Source organism: Helianthus annuus, chromosome 11 (genome assembly GCF_002127325.2).
Source record: "Helianthus annuus cultivar XRQ/B chromosome 11, HanXRQr2.0-SUNRISE, whole genome shotgun sequence".
Classification (NCBI taxonomy): Eukaryota; Viridiplantae; Streptophyta; class Magnoliopsida; order Asterales; family Asteraceae; genus Helianthus; species Helianthus annuus.
The window spans coordinates 188946462-188973283 of NC_035443.2; the positions used below are offsets into that span (position 1 = coordinate 188946462).

General features: G+C 37.9%; 2 protein-coding genes across 2 annotated transcripts; both read right to left on the reverse strand.

Moving 5' to 3' along the window:
* Nucleotides 1-14553: 14553 nt before the first annotated feature.
* Nucleotides 14554-15188, reverse strand: LOC110889033 (calmodulin-binding receptor-like cytoplasmic kinase 2). Its single transcript, XM_022136522.1, has 2 exons — nucleotides 14655-15188; nucleotides 14554-14562 (listed from the first exon to the last, which is right to left on the reverse strand). The coding sequence occupies exons 1-2, from the start codon at nucleotides 15186-15188 to the stop codon at nucleotides 14554-14556; spliced, it is 543 nt and encodes a 180-aa protein (XP_021992214.1).
* A 6783-nt stretch (nucleotides 15189-21971) lies between these two features.
* On the reverse strand, nucleotides 21972-23621 carry LOC118484244 (receptor-like protein kinase ANXUR1). Its single transcript, XM_035980246.1, has 3 exons — nucleotides 23610-23621; nucleotides 22259-23089; nucleotides 21972-22151 (listed from the first exon to the last, which is right to left on the reverse strand). The coding sequence occupies exons 1-3, from the start codon at nucleotides 23619-23621 to the stop codon at nucleotides 22077-22079; spliced, it is 918 nt and encodes a 305-aa protein (XP_035836139.1). The 3' UTR covers nucleotides 21972-22076.
* Between the last annotated feature and the right edge of the window lie 3201 nt (nucleotides 23622-26822).

Genomic DNA, 26822 nt, shown 5'->3' on the forward strand with positions numbered 1-26822 from the left:
GTGTGAACGAGCTCCATCTTGCTGGAAATGGCCTACGGTGGTTTGGTCATCGTCCGGGCCAAAAAAACGCTTATTTTTATTAGTTATTTGCATTTTTATGTTCTTTGAACTATTTTGGGCATTTTGTTTTAGGCCGTGTGTTTGGCCCGTTATCTTTTTTAGGCCCATTTCGAATTTTGATTTTTATTTATATGTCCCTCTAGTAATATGAATGATCAGACTTGAATTTTGACACAATCAGTTTTTTACTTCAAATTCCGTGCCTTTTGGGTGGAATCTTGGGGGTTGGGGAAGAACACAAGGGTATTCTTTGAATCAACGTGTTTGATCTTCGTTTCCGTATCACTCTCTACATCAGAAATGAATGTGCAGATCAAGAAACAATGCAAAATATTCAGAGATAAAACGAAGAAATTGAATGGACAATTTCGGAAACTTGAAACTATCTTGGTATCCGACAAGATTGCTGGTACACTTGAATAAATACATAAAGTTTGGCGGTTGATTTTTGGCAGTAACTGCCGGAGGCAGTTATTTGAATCGTTCACCCGCTTATCACACCGGTTATTACATACATTTATCATCTATCATCCGAGTTCATATCATACATGTTACTACTTATAAATTCGAATAATTAAAACATAAATTATAAACATAACTAAGTTTAATACTTCTAACATAACCCCCTTAAACTTGGTTATGTTTCCGAGCTTGATCCATGACACTCCGATTAGCTTCTTCAACGGCCCATCTCGCATAATTGAAGTTGAACCTTTTCCTTCTTTTCACTTGATTCCAGTCATCATCATCGATTCCAGTGCAACTTGTGTTGACTCGGCACCATTATGACCCTCACCTGCAGTAACATCACGAACCATATCTGCACTCCTTGTCTTCCTGTGACATCTTTGAGAGGATTCAGCACCATCATTCACCACCTCATTCACATGCACTTCATCTTGTACCGTTTTAAATTTATAATAATATTCCAGAACATCAAGGTACATACATGGCGTATATGATCCTCATGTAATCTCCATCTTTATACTCGAATCCCATGTCTTTCGCTATGATTGGCCATGTGTTTTCAGTAGTCACTTCTCGGTATCCGCCATCCTTTGTCACCAGTATATATAAACTTAACAGATCTATCTTTCTTTGATCCGAAGAGTAGGGTGGGACTGGCCTTGAATTGATTCCCATATATTCGTTCAGGAACCAGCGGATCATCTCTTCAAATTTCCTTTGAAGATCAACTTTATACTTGAATACGTATTCTCGGTCATCAAGCATATTGATCAAGGCCTTGCAATCACTAAATTCATGGAATTCTAATGCTTTTAAGATCATTAAATTCCAGTCAACTTCATCTTTATCCAAAACATTTTCGAAATAAGAATTCAAATAATCATTTTTGAATTCATCATCTATACCGCACATGTCTTGCAGCCTTCTTCTCTCCTTTAAACCCAACTCCTCCTTCGTCAACCCAGTCACATCGTTTATTGTATTTACCACCGGAGAGGAAAACATGGGAAAGATTTTGCATGAATCACCGGATTTTCTGACCGTGAAACCTTGGAGTGTTAACTGTTCAAGGCTTAGAACATTCCGGTCGATATCTGGTGAGTAGAATACACTGGGAATGTGCAGTGTTTCGTTCCCTGTTTTCATCTCCACTGTTCCTACTCTACGAATAAAAAAAAATTATTCATTCTAGATTTTGTTTCGACACCCATTATATGTTTTACCCTCTTGAAAACATCGATATTACCCACAAAATGATGATTGAATGTTGGATTAACATACCAGATTTCACTCCATTGTCCACCAACAGTCCCGGTGACAACCATCTCCTCTCGGCAGTACACATCATCTTTTTGCATTCTGATTCCGGCATTAATTGCTTTTCTAATCAGTTGCGTCTCTTCGTCGTTCTCCTTGGCCTTACACATATAAATTTGGTGCCCTGGTAGATGGCAGTAATAGCATAATCGTTCACGAGGGGTTCGTCGTTTTTTTTCGTTTTTCTCATCAATACAGTGTTGACAAGGCATGGAAGTTGCAGTCGGTTTAACTTCTGCATTAATTCTTGTAGTGGCTCTGATACCACTTTGTTGGAAAATCGGATCATCATCATCATATGCATGTTTATATGTAGTTGCAGCGGAAGGTTTTACATGATTTGCAGTCATGGTGAAATGAGTGTGCAGATCAAGAAACAATGCAGAATATTCAGAGATAAAACGAAGAAATTGGCGGTTGATTTTTGGCGGGTAACTGCCGGAGGCAGTTATTTGAATCGTTCACCCGCTTATCACACCGGTTATTACTTATGCTTATCATCTAATTAAACTCCAGTTTCGACTCTTGTTTTTACCGCGTCCCTTTCCCCCTGTATCATTTCTTGATGGGTTAAATCGGTCTTGATTTGAGTTATGCATTTGAAATGCATGTTCGGTTGGGACATCTTCATAACGTTTCAATCTCAGTTCGTGAGATTGTAGAATTCCCATCAATTCCTCAGTCGAAACACTCTCTAAATTCTTCGTTTCTTCCACAGTAATCACCACAGACTCAAAAAAAAACAAAACAATTCAAACTAGTAGCATCAATCAAAAGAACCTTCAAATTAGATGGTTTATTTGCATGGTATCTGCTAATTTTTTTAAAAGATATGTATTGTATTTTAAGATAAAATTTATCATTAGAAGTCCGTTCTTGTGGCTCTATTTCAATACCTATGGGTTGGAACCGGAAGTGACCCGGAACCATTTTTTGAGAATTCTGAAACCCGCGAAGCGACCCTTGCAAAGCAAAAGGTTCGGGTCCATTGTGGTACTGGTTCGGATTCATGGTTTAGTGGTTCTAGAACCATAACATGCTTACCCCTTATTACTTTAAAGAATAAACCCATAAAATTTTTTTCATAACATCAGAAAAGCTTAAGAGGATCGAAATAAAATTTACATTTTATTTATTTCCCAATAATTCAATTTTTATAAATATTACGTAGATAAACCACCATGAGAAGGATTGAAAATTCAATATACGAAGACTTCACATTTCAGAATGTGAAGTAATGCGAATGTCGTATCACGTTTTTTATATGAGAAACATCAAACAAACTGAATGAAAATCAACTTTATTTAATATGGCTAAAAATTACGGAAGTCTCTTTATAGTCTTAAGCAATCTCCAAGGGATTACTTTGGTCGATTCAGTACGACATTAAAAGAATTTCGGACGAAAAGGTGTTGGACAGTTCATTTAATTTTATATCACTATTCAAGGTCATATTGCACATATATGATAGTTTACATGGATGATATAGTAATCTCTGAAAGTGATCTTTTTTCAGGGTCATATTGCACATATATGATAGTTTACATGGATGATATAGTAATCTCTCAAAAAGATCCTTTTGGTTTTTAACAAATAAAGGATTATTTGTTTAAACATTTCCAAGTTAAGGATATAAGAAAACTTAGATATTTTCATGGTATTGAAGTTTCCCAATCCAAAGATGGAATTTCAATATCTCAAGAGAAGTATGCCCAACATATATTAGAGGAAGCTAGCAAGTCTAATAGATTGCAAACCAGTAGACACTCCAATGGATCTTAATATAAAACTACTACTATGACAGAGGGAGCCTTTGGAAGATCAACATAAATGTCGACAATTAGTTGGAAGACTTAACAATCTCATAGTAACATGACAAGATATCTCATTTGTTGTTTAGTGTCATTAGTGAGTTCTTGAATTCTCTCCTTGTGACTCTTATGATGGATGTCCTTTTAGTTGGCCATCAACTTCAGGATTTTGTGTCGTACTTGGAAGAAATTTGGTTTCTTGGAAAAGTAAAAAAGAAAACACGGAAGCAAGGTCGAGCATAGAGGCAAAGCATCGAAGCAATAGCAAAGGCAACATGTGAACTTGTATGGGTCAACCAACATCTCAAGGAATTAAAGTTTTGCAAAAGTTCCCTGATGAAGCTCATATGTGACCATGAAGTTGCCTTCCATATTGCCTCTAACCCAGTATTCCACCAGAGAGCAAAGCACATTGATAGTCATTTCGTCTAAGGAAAGCTTACTGATGAGACCATTGTGTTAGAATAAAGTTAAACTTAATTATGTTTACGTATTATTTATGCGATATGCACTCGGATTAGGTAGATATCTTATGCAAATTTAGTTGATAAGCGGGTGAACTTTTGCCGGAGCAGTTTCCCGCCAAATCAACCGCCAAAACCAATGTATATATATTAGATTGCCGGCAACATGATCCGGTATCAAGACAGTTTCTTTCAACCGAAATTGTCCACTCAACCGTTCACATTCTACACACTTTGTTTTTTTCGATATTTTCTGCACATTCCCACATCAGAAATCATGTCTATGAATTCGAATTTATACAAACCTTCCGCTGCAAAAAATCCGGTTCCCCAACATAGTGGTATCAGAGCCACTACAGGGAATCGTGCAGAAATCAAACCAAACTCAACCACCATGCCATGTCAACATTGTACTGATGAGAAGAACGAGAAAGAAAGACGAATCCCTCGTGTGAGACTTTGCTACTACTGCCATCTACCGGGTTACCAAATTTACATGTGCAAGGCCAAAGAAAATGACGAAGCGACGTAACTGATAAAGTAGGCTATCAACGCTGGAATTAGAAGACAGGAAGATGATGTTCACTGCCAGAATGAAATGATTGTCACCGGGACTGAGGGTGGACAATGGGCAAACATCTGGTATGTAAATCAAACGTTCAATAATCATTTCACGGGTAATCTTAATGTTTTCAAAAGGGTGAAACACATGATGGGTGTTGAAACAAGATCAGGAATGAACAATTTCCTGTTTATACGAGGGGTGGGGTATGTGGAAATAAGACTGGGAATGATACACTGAGAATACACAATGTTTTGTATTCACCGGAACTTGCTCGGAATGTTCTTAGCCTTGATCAATTAACTCTTCAAGGTTTTACGGTCAGGAAATCTGGTGACACGTGTAAGATATTTCCCATGTTTTCATCTCCGGTAGTGAACTCGGTAAATGAAGTGAGTGGGTTAACAAAAGAGGAAGAATTGGGTTTAAATGAGAAACAAAGACTGATGAATCTGTGTTCGGTGGATGACGAATTCAAAGATAATTATTTGAATTCATATTTCAAATCATTAAATGTTTTGAATGATAATGAGAATGACTAGAGTCGGATGATCATAAGGGCGTTAGAATTTCATGACTTTACATATTGCATAACATTATTAGATATGATTGATGACCGAGATTTCGTGTTCAAATACAAACATGATCTTGAAAAGAAATTCGAAGAAATGGTGGGTTGGTTTTTAAAGGAGAAGATGGGAATGACTTCAAGATCCATTCCCCCACTGTTGTTGTTTGATGGAAGAAGGATTGATTTGCTTGGCTTGTATGTAATGGTGGAAAGAGACGGATGCTACCAAAGTGTCACCATCGATAACTTATGGCGGCAATAGCAAAAGATTTGGGCTTCGAATATCAAGACAGAGACTTTATAAGTGTCATTTATGCCATGTCTTTGGATGTTTTGATATACTATTACAGGTTCAAATCTGTTCAAGAAAAGGTGCAGGATAAAGAGATCATGAATGAAGGAGAAAGTTCAAATGCCGGCGACGATGACAAAGGAAGAAGAAAGAGTGCAGAATCGGTGCCGGAGGATGCTGCAACAGAGCATTATGCTCTTTATGCCGGAAATAGTTAGGGAGGATCATGGAACCTGCACAAGAAACGTCGCCGGTTCAACTTCAACGAAGCCCGTAAAGCCGTGGTTGAAGCCAATTACAGTGTCATGATGAATGCAGCAAAACATAATCTAGTTTAAGGGGGATTATGTTAGAATAAAGTTAAACTTAATTATGTTTATGTATTATTTATGTGATATGCAGTCGGATTAGGTAGATATCTTATGCAAATTTAGTTGATAAGTGGGTGAACTTTTAAACAACTTCCGGAGCAGTTTCCCGCCAAATCAACCACCAAAACCAATGTATATATATTAGATTGCCGACAACATGATCCGGTATCAAGACAGTTTCTTTGAACCGAAATTGTCCACTCAACCGTTCACATTCTACACACTTTGTTTCTTCCGATATTTTCTGCACATTCCCACATCAGAAATCATGTCTATGAATTCGAATTTATATAAACCTTTCGCTGCAAATAATACGGTTCCCCAACACATTGTGACCGAGTCAGCCAAGTCTAATGATCAACTAGCAGATGTGTTTACAAAGTCTCTTAGAGGTCCTCGAGTTGAGTATATATGTATCTACTGAGATTCATATATATCTCTGTTGGACCCTTAACGGATTTGCAGCGGTAACATTGATCGGATTTGCAGCAGTAACATCATCATATCGTTGCTCCATATTAACAATGAACAACAACGTTTGACAATAGTGAATGATTACGAATATGTAGGGACAATTGGATGAATAATTGTCTTGGTAACGAGAATGGTTCCCGCCAAGCCATATATATATATATCAGATAGGAAGCGGTTATGTGTTCATTTCGGTTGAACAAATGGCGGGAATAACTGCCATTTGAAAGGGTATCAACCAACCGACACACCGGTTCATTATTCGAGTTACATCGCTATACTACTTACATAATAACATAACTATTACATATCATAAATAAGAATTATGTTTATAATACTTCTAATACTCTCCCCTAAACATGATTCGGTTTACGAGAGTATTCAAGGACACTTGCATTAGCTTCATTCACGGCTGCCCTTGCTCTGTTGAAATCGAAGGTCCTTCTGATCCTCCTTCGTTTGATCTCATTCCATCCATCGTCAGTGAACAGTGCGTAGTGCTCCATTGGATTTCCAGCAACCTCTTGACCGTCGTCATTTCCTGCATCTTCACCAAGAATCTCGTTCGACGTCTCCTCCTTCACTCCGGCTGCCTCTTGGATCCATCATACCTCCAAGCACTTCCTTTTCATCTGTCACCTTCTTATCATAGACCTTGGATTGAATAGTCTTGAATTTATAGTAATAAACGAGAACATCTAAGTACATCATGTATACTAGACGTATCAGTTCACCATCACTATATTCGAACCCCATTTCTTTGGCTATCATCGGCCAAATATTATTCTCTGTTACGTACCGATATCCTCCTTCTCGTTCTATTATCAGATACACATCTAATAGACATATCCTTCGATTATTTGTTGCATAAGCCGGAACAGGCCTAGTTGTTATCCCCAATTTTTCTGTTATAAACCACTCCACCATCTCTTCAAACTTTGCGTTCAGTATAAACTTGTATTTCCGGACATAGTCATCATCGTCCATCATATCAAGTAATGCCTTACAATCCAGAAAATCCTTGAACTTCATCGTTTGAAGTATCATCACGTTCCAATCTGGTTCGTTAGATGATATTTCTAGTTTACTGAAATAATCATTCAAGTATTTTGTTTTGAACATCATAAACTCTGTTTCCATATCCATCATCTTTCGTTTTTCTACTAAACCCATTTCTTCCTCTTTTGATAAACCAGACTTCACACTTACATTATTATTCAGGGGTACACTAAATGTTGGAAATAATTTGCACTTATCACCGGTAAATTTTACAGTAAATCCTTGTGTAATTAACTGATCATAACTTAAGATGTTCCTATCTATATCTTGTGTAAAGAACACACTTTGAATCTTGATCTTTTCGGCCCCTGAAATAACATCTACCGGTCCTATTCCCCGAATAAAATAAAACTGATTTTCACTCGTTCTGGTTTCGACATCATTCATACATTTCATACGTTTAAACATATCAAGGTTTCCAGAAAAATGATGTTTGAGAGTCTTGCTTACGTACCACATTTCTGACCACAAACCCCCGTCTGTTCCGACTACTAGATACTCCATTATCTGACCCTTTCTTTGGTCATCGTCTTCATCCTCACGTTGTTGTTCCATACCGGTGTTAATGGCGATTCGTATCAACTGAGATTCTTCATCCTCTTCTTTCCTTTTGCAGTTGGAGATTTGGTGGCCTGGAATATTACAATAGTAACATCGCTTCATCACCCACTTCCGTTCCCGTCTCTCGTCTGCACAGTGTTGACACGGTAATGTTGTGGAAGATGCCCTGGGTTCTGAGTAATCTGGCGCTCTGATACCACTTTGTTGGACCCTTAACGGATTTGCAGCGGTAACATTGATCGGATTTGCAGCAGTAACATCATCATATCGTTGCTCCATATTAACAATGAACAACAACGTTTGACAATAGTGAATGATTACGAATATGTAGGGACAATTGGATGAATAATTGTCTTGGTAACGAGAATGGTTCCCGCCAAGCCATATATATATATATATATCAGATAGGAAGCGGTTATGTGTTCATTTCGGTTGAACAAATGGCGGGAATAACTGCCATTTGAAAGGGTATCAACCAACCGACACACCGGTTCATTATTCGAGTTACATCGCTATACTACTTACATAATAACATAACTATTACATATCATAAATAAGAATTATGTTTATAATACTTCTAATACTCTCCCCTAAACATGATTCGGTTTACGAGAGTATTCAAGGACACTTGCATTAGCTTCATTCACGGCTGCCCTTGCTCTGTTGAAATCGAAGGTCCTTCTGATCCTCCTTCGTTTGATCTCATTCCATCCATCGTCAGTGAACAGTGCGTAGTGCTCCATTGGATTTCCAGCAACCTCTTGACCGTCGTCATTTCCTGCATCTTCACCAAGAATCTCGTTCGACGTCTCCTCCTTCACTCTGGCTGCCTCTTGGATCCATCATACCTCCAAGCACTTCCTTTTCATCTGTCACCTTCTTATCATAGACCTTGGATTGAATAGTCTTGAATTTATAGTAATAAACGAGAACATCTAAGTACATCATGTATACTAGACGTATCAGTTCACCATCACTATATTCGAACCCCATTTCTTTGGCTATCATCGGCCAAATATTATTCTCTGTTACGTACCGATATCCTCCTTCTCGTTCTATTATCAGATACACATCTAATAGACATATCCTTCGATTATTTGTTGCATAAGCCGGAACAGGCCTAGTTGTTATCCCCAATTTTTCTGTTATAAACCACTCCACCATCTCTTCAAACTTTGCGTTCAGTATAAACTTGTATTTCCGGACATAGTCATCATCGTCCATCATATCAAGTAATGCCTTACAATCCAGAAAATCCTTGAACTTCATCGTTTGAAGTATCATCACGTTCCAATCTGGTTCGTTAGATGATATTTCTAGTTTACTGAAATAATCATTCAAGTATTTTGTTTTGAACATCATAAACTCTGTTTCCATATCCATCATCTTTCGTTTTTCTACTAAACCCATTTCTTCCTCTTTTGATAAACCAGACTTCACACTTACATTATTATTCAGGGGTACACTAAATGTTGGAAATAATTTGCACTTATCACCGGTAAATTTTACAGTAAATCCTTGTGTAATTAACTGATCATAACTTAAGATGTTCCTATCTATATCTTGTGTAAAGAACACACTTTGAATCTTGATCTTTTCGGCCCCTGAAATAACATCTACCGGTCCTATTCCCCGAATAAAATAAAACTGATTTTCACTCGTTCTGGTTTCGACATCATTCATACATTTCATACGTTTAAACATATCAAGGTTTCCAGAAAAATGATGTTTGAGAGTCTTGCTTACGTACCACATTTCTGACCACAAACCCCCGTCTGTTCCGACTACTAGATACTCCATTATCTGACCCTTTCTTTGGTCATCGTCTTCATCCTCACGTTGTTGTTCCATACCGGTGTTAATGGCGATTCGTATCAACTGAGATTCTTCATCCTCTTCTTTCCTTTTGCAGTTGGAGATTTGGTGGCCTGGAATATTACAATAGTAACATCGCTTCATCACCCACTTCCGTTCCCGTCTCTCGTCTGCACAGTGTTGACACGGTAATGTTGTGGAAGATGCCCTGGGTTCTGAGTAATCTGGCGCTCTGATACCACTTTGTTGGACCCTTAACGGATTTGCAGCGGTAACATTGATCGGATTTGCAGCAGTAACATCATCATATCGTTGCTCCATATTAACAATGAACAACAACGTTTGACAATAGTGAATGATTACGAATATGTAGGAACAATTGGATGAATAATTGTCTTGGTAACGAGAATGGTTCCCGCCAAGCCATATATATATATATATCAGATAGGAAGCGGTTATGTGTTCATTTCGGTTGAACAAATGGCGGGAATAACTGCCATTTGAAAGGGTATCAACCAACCGACACACCGGTTCATCGCTATACTACTTACATAATAACATAACTATTACATATCATAAATAAGAATTATGTTTATAATACTTCTAATAATCTCCTTCAATATACGGAGATGAATTTTTTATTTACTTACCATATTTTGTTTCTTTATTCCTCTTTATTTAAACCTTGGGCCATTGGAATTCAAAACATAGAATATATGAGATCAGCTTTGAACTATAAAATTGATATGGTATCAGAGCAGGTCTGCCCTTAAAACACCAACTCTAATTCTGCTGTCATGGCCGGCGACAAAGTAGACACCAACTCCGGTTCAAAGCATGATGGCGCAACCGATACAAATTCTCAAATCTACATTCACCCTTCGGATTACCCCAAACAAATGCATGTCAACTACGTTCTTACCGACAACAACTATACCGATTGGTCCCAAGAGATGCTGAACTTTACTAGCCAAGAACAAAGTGGGGTTCGTTGATGGATCTGTTGTGAAACCAGAGAAGACGGCCGCAGATTATATGATGTGGATGCGTTGTGACGCTATGGTGAAAGGATGGCTAACAACCGCCATGGAAAAGGATATTCAAAACAACGTCAAGTATGCGAGCACCGCAGCATAAATATGGGCCGACTTGCTTGAGCGGTTCGGTAAAGATAGCGACCATTGGGTATGTCGGTTTCGGCTTATTACACAAAACGACGTAGTATTTGGGACGAGATGAAATCAGCTATAAGCATTCCTCGGTGTACATGTGCTGGTTGCACATGTAACATGGCTAAAAACATAACCGAGGTCAAGGAGAAAGAAAGAGTTTATGTGTTCCTTATGGGACTCGACAGTGAATTCTCGGTCATTCGAACTCAAATCATTGCCGTTAATCCAATATCGAGTCTGGGTAACGCCTACCATCTCGCTGAGGACGAAAGACAACGAGCCATTGTTGCCGACAAAAGACTAGTGATCGACTCAACAGCTTTTAAGGCATCGACGCGAAACTAACACCAGTTCACGTCACGATAAATCTAAAAACCCCATTCCAAAAGAACCTAAGAATCCTGATGTAGTTCAACATTGCACATTCTATGGAAAAGACGGACACAATCAGGACGGTTGTTTCAAGCGAATTGGGTATCACGAACGGTGGCCAGTGAATCGTAAACGGGAAGAAACAAAGACCTTCTATCAATGAGCCCATACAAGAAAAAAGAAGCAAATCTCTACCAATACGTCTTGCCAATTATCAAGTCCAACTCCCCCCTTCGGTTGACCATGCACAAGCTCCGTCCATTGAAGGCTCCACGGTACACCCTATATCTAATTTTGTTTCTTACAAATACTAATACTCACAAGGATTTCCTAGCGTCTATTGTTTCAAATAATGAGCGTAAATTTTTCCATCAGGCCATTAATGATGACAAGTGGAAAGAGGCAATGAAAAGAGAAAATCAAGCACTTGAACAAAATGGTACATAGACTCTTGAAGACCTTCCTGAAGGAAAACGTGCAATCGATTCTAAATGGGTGTACAAATTAAAGTACAACCCAAATGGTGAAAATCAGTGGCGGAACTAGAAGAAATATTCAGGGGTATCCCAAATTTTTTTACGATACATTTATAGAACAGAATTTTTTTTACCTGCGTTACGGGGCAGGGCCGATCCTGAAAATTCAAGTGCCCTGGGTGAGCCAAAAAAAGGCCCTTAGGCCTTACCGAATTAAATTTTCTAAACTAGTTTTTTTTAAGTTATTAGTATTTAGGTTAACGAATCAATATTGAGCATATCACATTTGGGCTAGGCTTTATGAATTAATATTGGCAATAAGTTTTTAGATATTAGATTGGGCTAGGTTTATTTTTAATTTTTAGATCGAAATTAAACAATTCAAGAACTCAAGAAGAAAAGAAATAAAGAATACTCACAACTCACAATCACAATTAGCACAACAATCTAAGACCGTGGGGTATGGTGGGGCTTGGGTTGGGTTGGGGCTTGGGTTGGGCATTGGTTGACACGTGGAATGGGAAAAAAAACCCACGCCCATGGGTATGGTGGGGCTTGGGTTGGGGGCATGAGTTGACACATGGCCATTGAGAGCCCGCCATGTCACCTTGCTAGCCCGCCCCACGCCCGGCTTCAAACCCACGCCAAAGGGGGCCACGCCCAAATTCAAGCCCCAACCCAAGCCCCCGGGGTGGTGGCTTGGGCGTTTTCCCCCAACCCACGCCCCAACCCAAGCCCCATACCCCATGGCCTAATACACTATTGGGTTATTATTTGGTTATTTGGGCTAATTACTATTGGGCTATCATTTGTTTTTTTTTTGGGCTAATATAATCAGTATTATTTGGGCTTGATTTCGGTTTGTAAATTTTTTTTTCAGGGGTGTCCTAGTACTTGTTGAGGGGTGTCCTTAGTATAAAAATAAAAAAAATAAATAAAATTTTACACTACCGGAAAAAAGTTGAGCCGTAGCCCGTGCTATGCCCCAACCTACATTAGGTCCGCCCCTGGTGAAAATGAAAGATATAAATCCCGTCTCGTAGCAAAGGGGTTTACCCAAATGGAAGGAGTCCATTACCATGACACCTTTGCTCTAGTCGCCAAACTAGTTACTGTTCGAACACTTTTGGCGGTGGCTGTGAAGAAGAATTGGGCCATTCATCAACTTGATGTTAATAACGCCTTTTTACACAGAGACCTTGACGAGGAAGTTCACATGAAAATTCAACAAGGGTTTGCAAAAGAGGGGGAGACTCGTGTCTGCCGATTAAGGAAGTCGCTATACGGTTTGAAACAAGCGTCGCGCAACTAGTACCAAAAATTTACCAGTGCTCTTCTCTACCTTGGTTTCAAACAGTCTAAGGCTGACTATTCTCTGTTGATGCAAAGCTAAGGTCATAGTTTTGTTGCAGCTCTCATTTATGTTGATGATTGTTATGGTCCGAAACAATGCCACAAAAAACAAACCGCAAAGACCAAGCTCAACGAAAAATTAAGCATCAAGAATCTGGTAATCTTAAATATTTTCTCGGTATTGAGCCAAAGAAAATATGTTCTTAACATTCTTGAGGATTGTGGTTTACAAGGTTGTAAGCCGAGTCACTTTCCCATGGAACAAAACCTTAAACTTGACAAAGCAGAAAATGAGCCGAAAGTTGATGTTGGCAGGTACCACCGCATCATTTGATGGCTCTTATACCTCCAGGCTACAAGACTTGACATCACCTACGCGGTTAACATGTTAAGCCGGTTTGTTGCTGACCCACGTCAACCACATTTGGACGCAGTTCATCAAGTCCCCCTTCGGTACTTAAAGGGAACAGCTGGACAAGGTGTTTTATTCACACGTGAAGGTGGTTGCAATCTCACTGCCTATTGTGATGCTGATTGGCTTGGTTGCCCTTACACCTGGAAATCGTGCATAGGGCATCTGCTTCTTTTTGGAGGAGCACCCATTTCCTATTTCCTTGAAGACGAAAAACAGTCGGTTGTTTCTCACTCATCAGCCGAAGCGCTGAATATTGGTCCATGGCGTCTGCCATTAGCGAAATTGTTTAGGTTAGATGGTTGTTGACTGAATTTGGTGTTCATCAAACTCAACCAACTTCTTTGTTTTGTGATAACCAAGCCGCTCGTCACATTGCCAACAATCCTGTGTTCCATTAATGGACTACACATGTCGAGATGGGTTGCTACTTCGTCCGTGAGAGGGTAAAACCAAAGGAGGCTGAGACTTTTTCCATTAATACTTCCATGCCGATCGCCGATCTCCTAACTAACAGACTTGGAACACAATAATTGAAACTCTTTATCGACAAGTTGGGTGGTCGAGCTCTTCGCACTCCAACTGGGGGGGGGGTATTGAGATTCGTATATATCTCCTTCATTGGAGATGTATCTTTTTATTTACTTACCATATTTTGTTTCTTTATTCCTCTTTATTTATACCTTGGAACATTGTAATTCAAAACATAGATTATATGAGATCAGCTTTGAACTATAAAATTGATAGTATCAAGCTTGGAGCATTTAATATATGTATTCTAGCTTGAGGAGAAGTGTTAGCCATCAAGCCCATTAGCTAAGCTTGTTAGGGTTCTTAGTTTTGTGTCCACACTGTATTATATTTTTATCTTAGTTAAAACTCTCTTCTACCTTCATAGGGTTTGTAACTTAAGTTCATATATTAATGTACTAGTGAAAAAGAGTGATTATAAATCCTATATTCCATTTTTCAATGTTAATGAATGTGCATGATAATTACTAAAAGGGATATAAAGAAAAATATCGTATTATTTAAAATAGTTCTTACTTGCAAGGTTAAAGCAGTCTGAAGTTCTTTGATAACAGCTTCTAATGTCGGACGCTTGGCTTGAGTTTCCGCCAAACATTGATAAGCGATTCTTGAAAATGTTTCCAAAGACTCTTGATTGGGTCCTCTATTTAAGATAACAATGTGTTCATCATCTTCTTCCACCATTCTAGGATCTATTAGTTCCTTTAGTGTCCCCTCATTATAGTGTCGCCTTGCAATGGGTGCAAGCCCCTTGTCATTTTCCCCCGTGTAAATTGGATCATAGGCCAACCTTCCAGATAGCATCTCAAATAAAACCACTCCAAACGAATAAACATCTGATTCCTTTTTATACTTAAATGAAGTCTGATACTCTGGATCTATATAAAATTCTGTGCCTGCAAGATGAATTGTATGAATAGTGCTCGCTTGTTGATTTGTGGGCTGGAATTTGGAGAGCCCAAAGTCAGCAACCTTCGCATTTAGATTCTCATCCAACAAAATGTTCTCACTCTTTATATCGCGATGTATTATCCTTGGTTTGCCCTCCATATCTGTGTGAAGGTAATTAATTCCATGTGCAATATCAAGGCAAATTTGTATTCTTTTGGCCCAAGTAAGATTAATATTTTTACAAGTGCTTCCCAAATAATCACTCAAGCTTCCTTTAGAAGCATATTCATACACAAGAATTATATCATCAGCTTCCACACAGAAGCCAAGAAGGGAGATAATGTTGGGATGCTTACAACTTGTAAGCAATTCAATTTCTGTTAAAAATCCTTGTTTACTGTCCTCGTCTTGCTTCTTTTTTATGCGTTTTATGGCTACGGTTGTTCTAGTTCTTATATTTGGCCATTCACCCTCTATTGATAAATTTTGAATTTCTATATCTGTTGATGCAGATTTTGTGTCCGATGCTTGTCGAATAGATTAGTTATTATTTTACGCTGAAATTGTAATAGTTAGTGAAACGGTCTATCGAACGTGTATAGACCCGCTCGTTTGAAGTGGTCAAACGAGAGGGTTATTCGGTTGACCGTGTGTTGTTGCAAGACAAGTTATGGTTGTTAATGTTGGTGTCGAAGGATAAGGCATAGAAGGATTGTGTATCCTTCGATGAGCTCGAAAGATATCCATCGAAGGATGGACCTCGAAGGATATGTGATCCTTCGAGGTATGTATGTGTCTTTCGAAAGCTAGATGGTCGACAGATGATCTGTCGACCAGTCAGCTTGATCCTTCGACTGTGCAGCCTGTGTTTGGTATAAATACCAACACCTTGTCTTGTAGAACACATGAGTGAGAGCACAAGTGTGTGCTAGAGAGTGATAGGAGGTTTGAGTCCTCACCGGGAGAAATCACCACTTGATTTCTCCCTGGATGTATACTTCTTTGGTATTAGTTCGGTTATCATGTAATCGGGCCGACTTGTAATGTTTACTACCGGATTAATACAAAAGTTGTTTGTTATCATCTCTTTATCTCTTCCATCTATGAACATTATCATGAAAATCACGGATTGGATCCCGAAACACGGACCTACAATTGGTATCAGAGCCATGGTGCCCGATTTAGTAAAACTAACCGTTTACTAAGTCACATGTGCTCTAGATCTGTGATTTTTGTGGGTTTTTGTTCAAGATGTAAAAAAGGTGAAAGTGAGAAAAACTCAGATCTGGACCCGAATATCCAGATCTGTGATAAAACGAGTGTTGGGTTTTATGTTTTTCTCCTAAATCTTCAAGTTTTCTTCATCAAAATTCGTGTACAAACGTTTTCATTGAATCTGCAAATTTACCCAGATGTCTGTGTTCTTGATGTTCTTCACATCTTCATGTGTTGAAAGATGTGAAAAACTTCGAAAGGTCTGTCATTCAATCGAAGGATCAACCTCCACCCAAAAACAACCTCGAAAGGTCAACCCAACTATCTTCGAAGGATCATTCTTGCTTCGAAGGGTCAAATTTGTGAAAGATCAGTTCTGACAGCAGCTGATGTGTGTCAGATTCAGATCTGACATGTGCCAGAAAAGTCAACCTCACAACCTTCGAAAGATTATTCTTTTCTCGAAGGATTATCTCACAACCTCGAAAGATCAAATCTGTTCGAAAGACAGAAACTGATCTGTGAATCATCTTTCGAGACCGAAAGATATGTGCTCGAAACCCCCAACAACTTCGAAGGATGTTTAAATAAATAAAAAAAAAGGGGGGGGCGGTTGTTGACTTTTGATGAGAAAAGTGAAGCAATGTGATTGGGCCAAATGAAGTAGTGGGGCGGTGATCAAATGAGGACTGGGATTGGGCGGTCAACAATTATTAATGAACCATTGACTTTAGTGGGCGGCAACACACATCAAGCTTTATGAATTTTGATTATAAAGATGAAATAATAAATAACTTTTTGTGTTTGCTGTGCACCGCCAAAGTAACCAATGAACTTGCTATTTGTTGTTTGTGTTAACTGCCCAAAGCACCGCCCAAGGATATTTCGAAGAGTGGAATTGTCGGCTGTTTGTTGTTATCAAGGGGGTCAGACATGTCATGATGGTTGTCGGCTGTGATGTTTTCAATTGCATTTTGAAAACCGGGTTGTTTCGAGTTCTTGGTGCAATTGACTGTGAAAACAATATGGACGGCTTATAGGGGCGGTGTATTGGGCCAATTAAACAATAAACAATAATTGAAACACATGGGCCGCATGGAATGGAATTTGGGTGGTGGACAGTTTGTTTATAAACTTTGCATTTTAATGTTTAATGGGTTTAGGCAAACTGCTCATTGATTGGGCCTACAAGAACTAAGAGTGGGGTCGGGTATTTGCGGAGTTGATCTGAATCGCGTTCCTAATATCAAGGTCATATGGATTTTGGGAGCGCGCGGAATGATTCGGAACGATGAAAACAGAAGATGATGAAAGCTTGATGTTTGAAAATTGTGGGGTAGTCACGGTTACCGATGTAGTGTCAAAAATGGTAACGCGACTATTATGGGCCAAAAACAACACGATATGTTCGCTTCCGCGCATCAGTATTTATGATTGTTACCGGTTATTCGGAAATGTTCGAAAGGATTTTGTTTATTGTCATATTCTCGCATTTGAAGACGAACGTATGAACCTGGAACGTCTATACAGGTCCTAACGAGTCCACAAAGTCTTTGGATCTTTGGGGGGATACTAGTCCGATCCTACGGGGTACCAGGGGACGCTCTTATTCAACTAGATTATGCAAAGAAGAAAGTCATGTTCGTGAATTTTCGGAACCGAGAATATTCAATGAAGATTGATGACAGTTCCGCTCAGTGGAGGGAATTGGTGAACATTTGACGACAGTTTCTTTGAAGTGGAAAGAATCTGTTAAGGTTTAGAGATTTTACCAAAGAAATGGGGGGATAAAAATTTTCATTTGTTGAATTTCTTCGGTAAATCTCTAAACGCAATCACAGGTGGTAGAGTTTGTGATTTTCTGGTGAGACAAGGGGGTTCTGCGTGGAATGTTTTGCACAGACACATATTTGAGGATTTTAATTAATTCTCCAGCCAGCGTGAAGGGTTTTGCACGGAAACATACAGGTATCTAAAGTCGACAGTTGTTTCAAAGCGCTGTTTACTGAAGACCTGGGGAATCTTTATGGAAGTTGATAATTCAAGGCTGAAGACCTGCAGGATTCGGTTTTTGGGTTTGATGTTTCTTTGGGATTTTACAGGGATCTGGGGGTAACTCAATTCGTTGAGTTTGCAAACGATGTACTTGGTCAAGCTGACTTCCTGGGTACTGATGCTGAAGATCCGTAGTGCATTACGTGGTCGACTTCACAAAGGCGAGACAATGAGATCTGGATGTAGTTCAACTAAGCGTGCCGTTTGGTTGAGCTTGCAAGGGATACACTTGGTCTAGCTGACTTTCCTGAGTGTTGATGCTGAAGATTAAAGTGCATTACTTGGTCGATTCCACAAAGACGGTTTACAGAAGACAGTTCACCAGAAATCTCTATCAATGTAGTATGCTTGAAGATCAAGACTTGATGCAGTTGTTAAAGAATGGAACCCTTATCAAATGTCGGTTGGAGTATTGGAAGATCAGCGGAAGATCGGTCAATTGAGTCCTTTGAGGAAATTGCACAACACTCAACACGGATGCGCGCACTCTGAGGGGGAAATATTTTACAATGAGCATCAAGATACTACTTACCTGGATCATTGGTCAAGGGGGAATTTGTTTTCGCAGAGAAGATGATTACTTGACTGAAGATCGATGATTGCAGTTGCATTTTCAGCATTCGACAGCAACGGACAAGGGGGAATTTGTTGATGCAGATTTTGTGTCCGATGCTTGTCGAATAGATTAGTTATTATTTTACGCTGAAATTGTAATAGTTAGTGAAACGGTCTATCGAACGTGTATAGACCCGCTCGTTTGAAGTGGTCAAACGAGAGGGTTATTCGGTTGACCGTGTGTTGTTGCAAGACAAGTTATGGTTGTTAATGTTGGTGTCGAAGGATAAGGCATAGAAGGATTGTGTATCCTTCGATGAGCTCGAAAGATATCCATCGAAGGATGGACCTCGAAGGATATGTGATCCTTCGAGGTATGTATGTGTCTTTCGAAAGCTAGATGGTCGACAGATAGTCAGCTTGATCCTTCGACTGTGCAGCCTGTGTTTGGTATAAATACCAACACCTTGTCTTGTAGAACACATGAGTGAGAGCACAAGTGTGTGCTAGAGAGTGATAGGAGGTTTGAGTCCTCACCGGGAGAAATCACCACTTGATTTCTCCCTGGATGTATACTTCTTTGGTATTAGTTCGGTTATCATGTAATCGGGCCGACTTGTAATGTTTACTACCGGATTAATACAAAAGTTGTTTGTTATCATCTCTTTATCTCTTCCATCTATGAACATTATCATGAAAATCACGGATTGGATCCCGAAACACGGACCTACAATATCAAGTTCTGCTTTATAAACTGAACCGTACCCACCAGATGCTACAAAGTGTGCTTCATTAAAATCTTTTGTAGCTGCCCTTATTTCACTTAGTGGAATCTTCATCCATTTCATCTATAAAATAATGCAAGAAGAGATGACGGAAGTGTCAGCTTGTATGTACAAGGTAGCAAGGGTGATAACTGGTAATAAATTAGAGTCAAAATTGTGATCTCAAACTATATATGTTCATCCCACGCCTAGCTATCTAAATCAAAAGAACTTTATAAATAGTAGCAGGTTTATTATTCTTTATACAGGGGTGAGATGTGGTAAAAATGGAATTAATTTCCTATATATACAAATAATTATGTAGAGTAATTTTCAACTAAACAAGGTACTTATTATATATTACTCTAGTTGTAGTGTAATAAGAATTACTCTAGTCCAAAATGCTACAACTAGAATGATGAAATTAAGATAGTTAAAATAAAATATACCCTGGTTATTTTGTATCACAACAAGAAAAAGGTATCATTAGCGGGGACAGCAATGGCGGCGACACGCCATATGTTGCTGCTATTGGTCGATCCGGAACACAATGCCCCATTTTAAACCCCAGCCATCCATTTCTTATAATTATCCAACGGCTGGGGTTTAACCTAGGAAATAGCGGCGACACGCTGTTGCCCCTATTGGTGTTTAGTAGAATAGCAACTAAAAGCGGGCTTTTTCCCTCTTTACCCATTTGGTACCAGATAACCTATTCATATTTTACACAAAATTAGAAGATAAAATGTATGCTAAAAATATATTAACAATAACAAAACAAGAAACTGCAGGAAAACACCTAATCAAACAGTTATTTAATAAATAATCTGAAACATCTAATTTTTAACATTTCATTCGTTCATTAAGAACGTCACAAGTAACTACAATATAAAAACGAAACACCACAGAATTTTTAACCCGGTGCAGTTTGTGTTGTACAATGTGGAGAAAACTTAGGCGTTTATTATTTAATTTGCTGAATATATATACACAGGGTAGGGATAGTGTACTTTAATTCAGGAAGTGTGAGAAGTGTATTATAACACTATATATAATACTATATAACACCATATAAACACCGTATAACACTATGTAACACCATACAACACCATATAACACTATGTAACACTATATAACAATATATAACACTATACATCTATCATAGAAATGCTATAAGACATATAGTGTTATATTTGTTATATAATGTTATATAGTGTTACATAGTGTTATATGGTGTTACATTGTGTTATACGGTGTTTATATGGTGTTATATACTGTTATATATAGTGTTATAATACACTTCTCACACTTCTGGATTAATGTACAGGATCCTCTACCTATATATATATATATATACACACACACACACGTATATATATATAGGTATATGAGGTTGTTATTTAAAAATGATAGTGTTGCACCTTGTTGCCCATTTACTTTCTATGTCAATGCAATTTTCATTTGAAGAGTTATTATATTATTAATAATTTCATAAAAAAAATTATTGTGCTGTCAATGTTTAGTACATATTTTGAGTGCCTTTACTTTTTGGGGCGAGCAAAGGTTTCGAACCTTCAAGAACCGACTAGACCCAAAACCGTTTATCTTAAAATATAAGAACCGGACCAGACCCTTTAAAAGAAGACAACGGTTCAAGTTTAAGAAGGGTCTCACGGATCCTATACCCTATTAGACCCGTAGAACCATATACAAAGTTACAAAGAAGTTACTTTTTGGGCTTGCAACAAACAATGTATAATGAATTCGCTTTAGGCATGCAACAAAATGGTTTTTGTGAAAAAAATGATGGCACTCGTTTGGAATGATTCTCAACCTCTTAACATGTTGTCCAATAGCTAAAAAACAATAAAACCAACCTAAGTTCAAAACATAAAACAATCAACTTTTGTACAGTAGCTAAAACAATTAAAAAAACAAGTCAAACTAGTAGCATCAATCAAACGAACCTTCAAATTAGATTGCTTAAATTTGTATGGTATCTACTAATTTTTCTAACAGATATGTATTATATTTTAACATGAAATTTAAACCTGTCAGTTCTATTTCAATACCCATGGGTTGGAACAGGAACTGACTCTGACTCGGGACCATTTTTTTGAGAATTCTGAAACCCGTGAACCGTCCCTTCCAAAGCAAAAAAGTTCGGGTCCATTGTGGTACTCGTTCGGTTCATCGTTTCGTGGTTTTAGAACCATAACCTGCTCACCCCTAGTTACTTTATTGTAAGGTTTGTTTTAAAGAATAAAACCCATAAAAAATTTTACATTAACATTAGAAAAGCTGAACTAAGAGGATCGAAATAAAATTTACATTTTATTTTATTTTCCAATAATTCAATTTTTATAAATATTACATATATAAATTAATATGAGAAGGATTGAAAATTCAATAAATGAAGACTTCACATTTCAGAATGTGAAGTAATGTGAATGTCGTATCACATTTTAAAAATAAATTTTATTACCTTCAGGAGGTTTGATGATGTACCTTCGTCTGTGGATGGGGAATGTTCCTTTAAATACAGATTACCAAAATGGACAATAATAAGAAAACATACAAATAATAAGATAATAATTACTAAAGAATGAAGGAAAACAAAAACTAAAAAGTCGATCTTACAATATTTTCGTGTTGACATTGAAGTTCCCACACGTCCTCAAGTTTTTTGACAATATCATCCATAGTCGGGCGTTGCACAGGATATTCACTTAAGCAGTTATAAACAATTTTTTTAAAGTCGCCCAACGATTGTCTGTCCATTTGCTTCCTTAACTTTGGATTGATGATGTCATCCAGTTCTACCTTAACACCATCTTCTGTTTTCATTGGTTTCTTCCCATAAAGGATTTCAAACAACAATACACCAAAACAATATACATCATATTTGGGCGTCATATTTGGGTTGTAAAAGTTGTGAGAGAAGAGAAGGCGATGCCTCCAACTTTGAGGATATTTTGTGGAATGTTCAAAACCAAATATTTTAGGTTCCCAGTCTTTATCCAAAACTATTTTAGAGCTATCGATGTCACAATGTATGACATCATAATGGATGTAACTCAATCCGCGCGCAACACCTAAACATATTTTCAGTCTTTGGAACCATGTGAGATTTGGATCACTAAGGTGTTGATCTAGACTTCCGTGAATTGCATGCTCATAAATGATGATTTTTTCATCATCTTCATCAGAAAATCCAAAAAGAGTGATGATATTTTCATGTTGGAGACTAGAAAGCATTGAAATCTCAGTCCAGAACTGATTGTCTCCTTGCCCATATTCATCATCTAACCTCCGTGCATAAATATCAATCAATTGTCCGGATCTTCGCAGTTGTCCCTTGTAAGCCTTTCCAAATCCACCTTCCGCAATCAGATTTTCAGGTGCAAAGTTGTTTGTGGCGGATACTATCTCTTCAAGCTGGATTTCTAGGTGAGCAAACTGGTTGTATGCCTAAGTAAAACATTGAGCAAAACAGGAGATGAAAGTGAATGAGAAGGCAAAACCATTTAGGTAGCGTTCGTTTCATGGAATGGAATGGAATGGAATTAGGAAGTTTTTCTTTGTAAAATTGATCTTGGTTGGGGGAGGGAGGAATTTGAAATCCCATGAATTTCTTTAATCAATGAAATTTGTGACTATTTCAACATTCCTTAGAAATCCTTCACTCTAATGAAGGAATGGAATGGAATGTTGAAATAGTCACAAATTTCATTGATTAAAGAAATTCATGGGATTTCAAATTACTCCCTCCCCCAACCAAGATCAATTTTACAAAGAAAACTTCCTAATTCCATTACATTCCATTCCATGAAACGAACGCTACCTTAAGGCTATGTGACACAATACAATACAATACAATACCGCACTTCTTATTATCAAACTATGAATTGCAAATATACAACTGACCGGCCCATTACAAACTGTTTTGCTGCCCTATTTAAGGATTCGATGCAACATGAGATAAACCAACGCAACCGTCCATTCTTATTAGACACAGTACAATAATAGTTAGATGTCATATTATGTAAAGATAGTCAGAAGTAGGATTGTGTAAATATGAAAAATAACCACTCCTCATTGTAAAACCCTAATCACAATCCATACAATAATTTCACAATTACATGTTAACTATGAATATTTAAACTTTATTATGTTTATGATATATGTATGTTATGTAGTGAACTATAAGAAATATTCGGATGTTATGTAACAAGTGGTGGGTCGGATCTTAAGCGGGTGATTTTCAAACGGCCTAATGACAGTTATTGCCGCCAAAATCAACCGCCATAGTTACACATATATATATGTAATAACCGGTAACTTCTATGGTTACCAAGACAGATTATCCCACCATAATCTTTGTCCATACGTTTGCTTATCATCATTCGCATTCATTCGTTCATATCCTTGTTCTTATCGGTGATTCAATATCACTTCAATATTGACATCTGATATGTCTGACTCGTGCTTATCCGCTGCAAAATCAAACGAATTCCAACAAAGTGGTATCAGAGCCACGTTCAGAAATCCCGCAGAAATTAGAATCTCTTCCACAACACTACCATGTCAACACTGTTATGACGAACATCATGAAGGGACGAAGAACAAACGAAGGGTGAAATTGTGTTTCTATTGTCACCTGCCAGGGCATCAAATTTATTCATGTAAATCAAAAGAGCATGATGAAGCAACACAACTAATCAACCAAGCGGTTAATGCCGGAATCCAAACACACAGGATGGATGCAGGAGATCGGAGTGAAATGATAGTGACTGGCACGGAAGGCGGTCAATAACTCGTTCTCTCATCACTACGCCGGTAATATAAATGTTTTTAAACGAATTAAGCATTTGGTTGGTGTTGACACGAAAACTGGTGAAAATGATTTTCTGTTCATCCGGGGAATAGGGTGTGTTGAAGTTAAGTCTAACAACGAAAAACTGAAGATACAAAGCGTTTTTTATACCCGTGAATTGGACAGAAATGTTCTAAGCATGAAACAGTTAACGTTACAAGGCTTCACCGTCAAGAAAAATGGTGACACTTGTAGGATTTACCCGATGTTTTCGACACCCGTTGTTAATACCATAAATGAGATCTCTGGTTTATCAAAAAAAGAAGAAGAATTAGGGATGAAACAAATACAAAAAATCCAGAATTTGAATGATGTGAACGAAAAATATAAGAATGACTATTTGAATTCATACTTGGAAACCTTAAATGTTTCGAATGAAAATGAATTTGATTGGAGTCGAATGATCATAAGGGAACTAGAATTCAAGGAATTCTCTGACTGTAAAGCCCTATTAGATATGATTGATGATCGTGACTTTGTATTCAAATACAAGCATGATCTTGAAATGAAGTTCGAAATCATGGTGGGTTGGTTTCTGAAAGAAAAACTGGGAATAACCTCAAGATCCATACCACCGGTATTAGATGATGGAAGAAGAATAGATTTACTCAGCCTTTACGTCATGGTTGAAAAGGATGGAGGTTATCAAGAAGTCACAGTTGACAACTTGTGGCCGGCTATAGCGAAAGATCTCGGTTTCGAATATCAAGATGGTGATTTTGTTAGAGTCATCTATGCTATGTATTTATACGTTCTTGTGTATTATTAAAAGTTCAAATCTGTACAACAAAAAGTGCAAGATAAAGAAATGGTGGAACAACAAGAAAACCCCATGGCAGGAAATGAACAAGCAAGAAACTGCAAAAGTGCTGATGATCCGATGCTGGAAGAAGGGACGACAGAGCATTACGCTTTGTATGCTGGGAATAGCTGGGAAGGATCTTGGTGTCTGCACAAGAAACGCCGCCGTTTCAATTTTAATGAAGCACGTAAAGCGGTAGACGAAGCCAACAGGAGCGTGATGATGAAGATGAAACCATAATCAAGTTTAAGGGAGGATGTTAACTATGAATATTTAAACTTTATTATGTTTATGATATATGTATGTTATGTAGTGAACTATAAGAAATATTCGGATGTTATGTAACAAGTGGTGGGTCGGATCTTGAGCGGGTGATTTTCAAACTGCCTAATGACAGTTATTGCCGCCAAAATCAACCGCCATAGTTACACATATATATATGTAATAACCGGTAACTTTTATGGTTACCAAGACAGATTATCCCACCATAATCTTTGTCCATACGTTTGCTTATCGTCATTCGCATTCATTCGTTCATATCCCTGTTCTTATCGGTGCTTCAATATCACTTCAATATTGACATCTGATATGTCTGACTCATGCTTATCCGCTGCAAGATCAAACGAATTCCAACATTACACACGTAAATGTATATTAGCTTGGTAGCAGAGTTGACACCGATGCCGCCGCCACATGCCGCCACTCAGCCACCACACTCCGACGACATCGGAGCTTGTTTTTCAACCTAGATCATCGCAAATTGATATCCAAATGATAACAATGTTTTCTATTAGAGTGGTATTGCATCTATGATCGATTTCTGATCTTGATTTTTGGACCAGGGTTTTGGTAGATCTTTTTTTTTTTGCGACACCACAAATCTTCATCTTCGAACACTCGTTTGACTCCAACGACACTCAGATGACAATGACCCAGGCGACACTCTTCGCAACACTTTTCTTAACGTAACTTCAACTATCAACATTGCTAGTGACAATTCCCGGTGACACTCTTCCTGACAGTCTTGTACTGTTAGCGGAAGTCGTCATCATAATCGTCATCGTATTCATGTTTGTGTGTGTGTTTGTACAGAGAACCGAGAAACTTGCATTTGGATATTGTATAGAAAATATCTTGATTAATCCTAATGTTCATACAGAGATTACATATATATACTCAGCCGGTTAGTTTGATAACCGCCTCTAACTATGCTAACATAATAATAATAATAATAATAATAATAATAATAATAATAATAATAATAATAATAATAATAATAATAATAATAATAATAATGATGATGATGATGATGATGATGATATTAATAAATTCCTAATGCTAAGTTTATATACTAATACCATCCCCTAAACTTAGCATCCGTAATGACTCGTCTCGTTTTCATCCATGATATACGCATTTTTCTTTAAACTTGTCATGATGCGTCCATAGATCCACCTTGATTTGTTTCGTGATGCCGAGTAAGGTAGTTCTTGTAGGTCCTGAAATCGGAGGATCGATAACACAAC